Genomic DNA, 9,375 nt, shown 5'->3' on the forward strand with positions numbered 1-9,375 from the left:
TTGGTTTTTTTTATCCGATTCATCGATTAATCGAAAAAATAATCGACAGATTAATCGATTATTAAAATAATCGTTAGTTGCAGCCCTAAATATGAATATCAGTTTAAATTTAGGGTTAGGGTTAGGGTTCGGGACAGCCACCTCCCAATTGAAAGTACCCAATAAATTATACTTTTATATGTATTAAGCTTACTAATATTTTAAATATTATTGTGGGTTTCAATCAATAATAGAAGGATCTTAATAAACATCTAAGATTTTACTGCAAAAAATGCTTTTCTTGCTTTTTTAATTCTTTTTTTTTTTTTCATTTTTTTGTCTTGTTTCCAGCCCAAATATCTAAAATCTTAAATCAAGAAGGATTTTCTAGACAAGTTTTCTGAAAATGAAGTCAAAATTAAGTGTGTTTTTGCTTGAAACAAGCAAAATAATCTGCCAATGGGGTAAGAAAAATACTCTTGTTTTCTGTTTGAAATATGATTATTTTGCTTGTTCTAAGCAAAAACTCACTTAATTTTAACTTGTATTTTCATAAAACAAGTAAATAACTTTTTACTAGTCTAGAAAATCCTTCTTGATTTAATAATTTTTAGATAGTTTCGGCTGGAAACAAGACAAAAAATGAAAAAAAAAAATGTTTAAGTAAGAAAAGCATTTTTTGCAGTAAAATCTTAGATGTTTATTAAGATCCTTCTATTATCTATTGAAACCCACAATAATATTTTAAATATTAGTAAGTTTAATATATATAAAATCATCAAATTTTTGGGTACTTTCAACTGAGAGGTGGCTGTCCCGGAACCTAAATTTTAACTTATAAAAATGATATAGATTTTTTATTTTTTTTTTTTCCATTGTTGTTTTTGAAAAGTATCTTTTTGATTCTTTTAAAGAAGTGAAGTAAAAAAAAAAATATTTTATATTTTCTTTGTATATTATGAAACTTCATGTAAACAAAAGGTGTCCTGCATTTTTCATTCTTCGCTACCGAAGCAGTGTATTTTTTTAGTATATTGGCCAAGACTGATTTTAAATAAACCCATCAATTTATGATCAAGAAATATTCCTGTGTCCCTATTTCTCACAGCTACAAGGTGTGAGTAGATAGGTCTCATCATTTTGAGGTAAATGTCCTCAAAAGTCTTTGTGTAACTTTAAGGAACGTCACTACCGAACACCTTTTTTCTGCAATTAAGCACACTTTTTTTAGGAGCTATTCCATAACATTTAGTTTTTACATGTGTACCACTGTTCAGAACTGTGCTAGCTAACCATGTGCTGATTAGAATCTTTGAGCTAGGTTTAAAAGTATTTAAAATCGTCACTACCAAAATATTTGGTGGAGTTTTGGTACTACCGAAACAGTCACTACTGAAACGGGAAATGCAAACACATAATCCTCATATTTGGGAAAAAAAGCAAAATTTTAATACAGTTAGGCCATTTTCTTTTTGTATTTTAGTGTTTTAGTGTGTGGGTTAAAATTGTGTAATGTGATGTGGTTACTACCAAAACATGGGATGTTTTATCAAAAATAAAGTATACTAAATTATCAGCTAAGATGTTATGATAGTTCTTGGTTCAATGTATATTCAAACTAATGAATCCTTGACTTTGAAATCAGTATGATCAACTTTTGCCTTTTACAAAGAAAAAATGGATTCAAAATACAACAAATCTCATAAATTACACTTGAAATATTGTTAAAAATGTAATTATGGATTAACCTCTGACAAAAAATATATAGTTACGATCTAGGTGTAAGCAAAATCTTAATAGGTCAATATAAACCTTCGAATTAAATTATTGTTTCTGCTTTTCAGTAGAATGAAACTTGGTTAGAGGACAAATATTCCAAAAGTTTCTGAAAATACAATATGAGAATTAACTGTACAATTACTAGAAATGTGTACCTTGCATATTATGTTGTTTTGTGTTTGATGGACCCCTTGGTAGTGGCCAATGGGGATCCAGATAAATACCATTTGCATACATATAAATTAATTAAAAAGAGACATTTTTTTCAAGACGTTTCCAACTCTGACTCTGAATTCTGTAGAATGGCCCATTTATGTATTAGGGCTGTTGATTAATTAAAAAGAAATAACTAATTAATCCTAGTTGTTTCTGTAGTTAACCCTGAATAATCCCTCCTAACTTTAAAATTTGTTATAAATATATTTATAAGTGTCATTAATGACAGTAATATTGTCACTCAAGACAATATTAACTGGACATTGTAGTATATCATATTCACTTGACATAAATATAACTAATACAGTTCCTATATTGCTTATCTTGTATTATATTGTCCCCATGGCTTTGACTGAAATAAAACTCCAGCATTTGCTTGTCATCCCTCATATTTCTTTTTATTTAACAGATAAACGAACGATATCAGTTAACGGGACCCATGACATAAACCGTCAATCTGACAAGGTAAAGGTCTGATATTTTACATCAAAATGTTCCTCGGCTTTCTCTGTCATTATGAGACATTCCAGTACATTTTTTATTATTATTATTATTATTTATTAATACATTTTACAGGACAGGAATGGGAACCAGCTGCAGGACAAGATGCTAAATGAGGTACACCTTAAGAAACCTTTTTAAATTTAAATATTAATGATGAAAATATAAAATGGAGATAACCATACAAACTATTTGTGTTTGTAGGAGGTGTTACAGAGACTTGTGAACCTCAGCACTCAGCTTCATGCACTACAGGTGAGATTTAGCCAGGGACATAGTGAGATTTTAGACAAGTATGTGCTCAGTTATTCATTTTTGCTGTGTCTGTAGGCTGCAGTGGTCAAGCAGGACTCATTCCTGGAGGTGTACATGCAGAAAGACTTGTGTCCCACTACAACAGCTCAGGCTGCACCACATGATGCTCTTCTGGAGACAGGTGGTCCTGCAGGTACTCAAGAAGATCTGGCAGAGCTACAACGCAAATACAACCTGCTGCAAGGGGAAGTGATCCGACTACGGGGCACCCAGGACAAGACGGGCGAAAGAGCACCAATTAAGCTGGAAAAACAACTCCAAGAACTGCGGCTTAAAGACACAAAGGACACATTGATATCACAGGAAACAACGGTTCAGGTAGATGGCATGCAAGAGCCAGTGACAGCTGACAGTCCCAGAGGTGAGTTCTCTTAAAACAATTCTCAGTTGTGGAGTGTTCCTTTCCCTTTTCTCTCCTTAGTTCTATTACTCAGGGAACATGCATCCTGCCTCTCTTCCTCAATGTTTTTGCAGCGGAGATAGGTGCAGGTGTATAGTTAATGAAAGCGAACCTATACAAATGTATCAATAAGTATTTTTCCATCCATGTATTTTCATGCAAATTTTGGAATATTGTTTTAAAAAGTATGTGCTTGAATGAGGAAGATACATTTTACTGTATTTGATACAAAGGCATGCGCATAAACGACAATGGAAATACATTTACAGAATAATTTCCTTTATGCACAATGTATGAAAAAAAAACATTCTAAGATTACAAAATTAAGTTGTAATATTTTGAGAATAAAGTCAGATTATGAGAATAAAGTCTAAATATTTTGACAATAAATCAAAGTTAAAATGTTTCAAGAATGAAGTCAAAATTACGAGACTAAATGTCAAAGTGTTTTGTTAATATAATATAATAAATAAATCAAAATTACGAGAATAATGTCAAAATGTTGTGAGAATAAAGTCAAAATTATGAGAATTAATTTGTAGCAATTACATTATTTTGAGAATATATTCTAGCCTTTTAGCCCGGATTGGGAGCACCGAATCGATCTGTCAGTTTTATAGCAAAATACAAGTAAGGGATAATGTACAGGCAGCCGGTAGTTATTGCAGAAATAAGCTCCGACAGTGTGATCAGGTCTTGTATCACACTGAAGGGGCTTATTTCGCGATAACTACAGGCTGCCTGTACATTATCCCGCTTATTACACGGCTACTTGCCACATAAGGAAAAAAACTGGACATGAATATGAATTTGAAACCTTTTATTGGCATATTTGTTTTAAATTAACATTTTTATCCTTCCGCGAAACGATATAGTACCACGTGACTAACATTCAAACTATGTACGTTAGTAAGACAATTTAAATAGATTAATGTCGAAATTTTCCATTGTTAATTGTGGTTGTCCAGTGTTTGTCACAAGATGGCGCCAAACGGTAATCTTTGTTGGCACGGAGGGATTTTAAACATACAAGTAGTACCGGCTATGCGTTATTACTTTGGAGCGGTGATTATTTGAAAAGAACGAACCTGCAAATGTCTCAACTGACCAATCAGAATCAAGCATTCCAAAGAGCCGTGTAATAAATATGTCTATTACAATAATGTGTTTTTCACGCTCCTTATTGTGGTTTGACAGATCGCTGTATTCCTTCACGTTTATATTGTGCTAAAACCTTGAAATAAAGGAAAAACACATTTCTGAAATTAAATGAAACGAAAGAAATGTCTCATTGTAATCTAAAAGATAATTGTTTTACATGAATACACCAATCTGTCCCGCCATTAAAGAGCCTGAAAAACACATTATTGCAATCTGGGCCATTTGTATGCGCAGCAGTGATGCACGGGTCAATGTATAAACAACCCGAACCCGACTGACGTTTTCAACTAACCCGCCCGCAACTCGGATCGCAAAAAAAAAAAAGAAACTATTGTACCCGACCCGCTTCCTGACCCACATGTTTAATATTTGCGACTGACAGCAGCGATTATATGTGGCCATGCGGTGGAGATGCGTTCACTGTCAAACATCATTTGGCATTAATTAGGTAATTTTGTCAAAAGAAATGTTCTTGATTACAAGAAAAATACAGATTGTTCTTGTTGTGATTTATTTTGTCTTTCCTTTGTACAGATTTAAATAGTTTCGTTTTTTGAAGTAGCCTCTAAATTATGTCAGTGATTCTCCGATGTTAAATATGATCAAGAACTATTTTATTTCGATCTGCAGTGTAATAAAAGTTAAGAACAAGATTAGCCTATAGCCCTAAATATATAGACTACAAGCTAATTCCTTTTTTCTTAACTTCTAAAAATTAACACATTTTCTTATACAAACATAACAAATGCACTTCAAAACAAAGTTTTCATATATAAATTCAGGAATCACGAATATGACAAAATAATATTATTATATGTATATTAATTGTATAGCTATAGTAGTTGTATCAAATGAATAATGAAATTATAGTGCCTTGAATTTATTAAATAATGTTTAATTTCGTTCGGTTCGCTCTCTGGAAATGTAAAGAAAAAATACAGTTTTTATTTGGAATTCGTTTTTAATCCCTGGTTTTAAACAAGCATATACAAGAGAGAATTTATATACTATTGCTTGAATAAACGTTTACAAATAGTGCTATAAATTTTATAATTAGGGAAATTAAACAGACCTAGACATTTGAAAAGACATAGTGAAATGTGTCTAATAATTCCAAAAAGAAAGCGAAGCATTGGACATAATCAAAATATTCGGCACATTTATTAGGAATACCGTTTTCTTAACAATTAATATGCTGCATGTGTTTATCCAGTCTAATCGAAGTGTGCGTCTCTCCCCCGACTTTCCCAATAAAAATCCCACCCCCCTCAGAAAATACATAAAACTGACATTACTGAGCTATATGCGTTTAAAAGTAGCCTATTAAAATGATACAATGGCATTGCTCAGTTCAACGTGTTGGGAAATCGGGCATTTTGTCCCGCGTCAGCATTTATTCAACAGTTAATAACGCTCAACATTCAAAAGGTAAATATTATTCAGCCAATAAAGTGTAGGTCTATGTATTTCATAGAAAATTGTGTCTAGTACTATATAAATTACCAAGGTTTAATTGGCATCTTTATTTCAAACGACCCGACCGACCGCGACCCGAATATCATTAGAAATATTTTTGGATGACTCGTAACCGCGGGCAACCCGCTCATTTTGGATCAACCCGCACATCACTGATGTGCAGGTTATACTCTCAAAATATTATACATTTAATTGCTACAATTTAATTCTTATAACATTTTGACTTTATTCTCCAAACATTTCAACATTATTCTCATAATTTCGATTTCATTCTTGAAACTTTTTGACTTTATTCTCCAAACATTTCGACTTTATTCTCATAATATTTCAACTTTATTCTCAAAATATTACGACTTTAATCTAGTAATTTTAGGATGTTTAAAATTTAATGTGGCAAAACCAGGATGTATACATTCTTTTTTTGAAAGTCATGAAAACGCCATTTTCTTTTGCTATTTGAGCAAATGGTAATGATGGAAACATTGCGAATGAGAATAATGAACTTAACAAAAAAGAAACTTTGCTTAATTGTGTCACAATGAAAAAAAAAAATGTTTTTATGAGATTCCCCTTAAAGAAGTAGTTCACTTTCAGAACAAAAATTTACTGATAATGTACTCACCCCGTTTTCATCCAAGATGTTCATGTCTTTCTTTCTTCAGTCGCAAGGAAATTATGTTTTTTGAGGAAAACATTTCAGGATTTCTCTGCATATAACGGACTTCTATGGTGCCCCCGAGTTTGAACTTCCAAAATGGAGCAAAACGATTGGTTATTTTCTAAAACCAAATACAATTTATATAATATTTTTTAACCTCAAATGCTCGTCTTGTCCAGCTCTGTGTGTACTCTGTGTAGAGATTAAAAAGTATATAAGTTGTACATAAGTTGTTTTTAGAAAATAACCAATCGTTTCGCTAGATAAGGCCCTTCTTCCTCGGCTGTGATCATTTAGAGCCATCTGAAGCTGCATTCTGGAAGTTCAAACTCAGGGGCACCATAGAAGTCCATTATATGCAGAGAAATTCTGAAATGTTTTCCTCAAAAAAACATAATTTCTGTACGACTGAAGAAAGAAAGACATGAACATCTTGGATGACAAGAGGGTGAGTACATTATCTGTACATTTTTGTTCTGAAAGTGAACTACTCCTTTAACATTTAACCATTTTTTTCCTCTAGTCTTCATCATATGAATCATTCCTCACAAACATGCTTTATTTTTCTGTTTGTTTGTTTTCAGATCTGCAGGATATTCCAGAGGAGAGTGAGTGTGGGACTGAAGCTCACAGTTAACATCAGCTCAACTGGAAGATCCTACCTGAACCTCCTCCAAAACTCTAGAAACTCACCTCATCAGTCAGTTGTGAGCTAAGGCCTGTTCACCCCACACCAAATACAGAAAAATCCGGTGTGGTTAAATTTCATTTCAATGACCTGCTGTTAATGCATCCGACACTAACATTCAAATGCTGGCAATGAGACAGATATTTTTTTACGAATAGGGAATGTAATTCTCTTTTCTATCTTATTGCAAAAAATGTTTTGCACTTTTGGTCACTTGTCCAGAGCCATTGCTGTTACATAAAACAATGAGTCTGTGGCGCTCACGAACACAGTGTTTGGCTAAACAACAGTGAATAGCGGAGGAAGAAGTCCGAATCTTTTCTCTGTCTCTGCAGTCATGTATTTGGTGTTTGATGACCACCATAGCGAGGGCTGTTCGAAAACATGTAAATACTGTTTTAATCTTATTGTCTTCTGTACTGGAGCAATCAGGGTATTTCTGCTTTTTCTATAAGCGTCTTCTCCTCTCGGAGAGTGGTTTTGCATTTTCGTTCATTGGTTTGAACAGACAAAATGCAAACATTTGACTAAGTTTGTGTTGGTGTGAACAGGCCTTTACTCGGTAGAATAAAGTTGCATTTTATATTACATTCATTGTATAAGCTTTTTCAGGATTTTCAATGTTTTTTGCAAACATTGTCTACATTTTACAGTGCTGTTATTTAAAAGGATAATGATGTGTTTTCTTTTAATGAAAGGACTGAAGGAAACTTTCTGTGCTTGTGCTGACTTCCAGTTTTAATATATCGAATGTCAATTTTAGCTGTATTATTGTCTATTGTTATATTATTGGAAGGAGTTTCTTCTGCTGAAAAGAAGTGATATTAGAGTAAAAACAAAATGTATGAAATGCAGCAAATTGAATGCCCTGCTTACTTGGCAGAAAAGACTTTGAATGCAGTTATAACTATAATTTACCTTCTGTAAATGGTAATAAATGTTATGAACAGTGGAGGTTTTCTCTTGTACTGGTCAAAAAAGATATTAATGTTGATATTGATAATGAAACGAAGTGGAAAAAGATTGTACATTCTTTTCTGACCACTTGAAATCACACTAAAGCTTTGTTTCATGTCACGCTGTTGATACTGTGTATGTATAAATGTTGGAATGTTCGAGGAAGAACAGCGCCCTTTAAACGTAGCTGTTAAATCATTGTTTATATATTGCATTTTTTATTCATTTTTCATTGTACTGTGTGTTTAAATATATCCCTGTAATCATGTATTTTGTCACTTTGCTTTGCATCTATATAAATGCGTTGATAACCAATTTACAGTACTCTTTTTCGTTAACTACACCATACATTTTGAACATTTTCCTATCGCACAAAGTGCAAAGTGTATGATTTCTGTCATTTGATTAAAACAGCGTTTTATACAGATGTCACTCTCAGATAGGATTAAAATTGAATTTAAAAATGCAATTATAGTTTCATATTTTAGGCTTGTGTAAGATGCTCTGAAAAGTATGACAAGCTTGCAGCACTATTTACTGTAATTCAGATATCTGTAATGCAATTTTGACTAGTTAAAACTACAGGCTTACTTACAAATAATTGACCAATCATATATCTTTAACGTAACAACTTTGAATGTTGTGTAATGAATGTTAAATGTCATTTTCACAATTGTCAAACGTCTCTATTTGTGCATCCCTGTCTGATCAACCATAATCATTCTGTTTTCTTTTTTAACATTTAGGTGAAACCCTTAAAGAAACGAACCTTTATTTAATGGTACCCTGTCCCAGTTTTGACAATTACAGCAAATTTTAGGTTTTCAAATTAGGAAATAGTACAAACAAAAATATATAGCTGCAAGCAGCGATTACCGGGGTTCAAGCACTTTAAGGCATTTAAGCACATATTAAAAAATAAGTAATTTAAAAAGCTTAGTGCAACCACCTGAATCAATGATTAAAAACACTTTTTGAGAAATCCAGGTTACCATAAGGTTATCACAACATGCTCCTGAACACTAGTTGTTTCTCTTACTGGCCAGCCATTTTTGGCAAGTGTGACTGGAATTTTGCACAAAATTAAAACCAAACTTCCTGATTAAACATTAAAGCATAGAGTGAGAAACAGTGCAAATTTTCATTTTTTTTTAGCTCATATTGTGAAAATTATTCATAAAAAAGCTTTTTTCCCTAGAAAATGAGGCTTACAGTTAATCAGATGCAAATAGAAACACAAAACCA

The 9,375-nt window shown here is 32.6% G+C and overlaps 1 protein-coding gene across 1 annotated transcript in view; it reads left to right on the forward strand.

The window, feature by feature from the left end:
• The window catches only part of arhgef2b (rho/rac guanine nucleotide exchange factor (GEF) 2b), a 53,662-nt gene extending 45,218 nt beyond the window's left edge, over positions 1–8,444 (forward strand). The window contains exons 19-23 of the mRNA XM_073846970.1: positions 2,384–2,439; positions 2,551–2,592; positions 2,680–2,730; positions 2,806–3,151; positions 7,070–8,444. Of these exons, the coding sequence (XP_073703071.1) occupies positions 2,384–2,439; positions 2,551–2,592; positions 2,680–2,730; positions 2,806–3,151; positions 7,070–7,122 (548 nt within the window). The 3' untranslated portion in view covers positions 7,123–8,444. The remainder of the gene's footprint in view (positions 1–2,383; positions 2,440–2,550; positions 2,593–2,679; positions 2,731–2,805; positions 3,152–7,069) is intronic.
• Positions 8,445–9,375: the final 931 nt, after the last annotated feature.

The sequence above is a fragment of the Garra rufa genome, chromosome 9 (genome assembly GCF_049309525.1).
Source record: "Garra rufa chromosome 9, GarRuf1.0, whole genome shotgun sequence".
Classification (NCBI taxonomy): domain Eukaryota; kingdom Metazoa; phylum Chordata; class Actinopteri; order Cypriniformes; family Cyprinidae; genus Garra; species Garra rufa.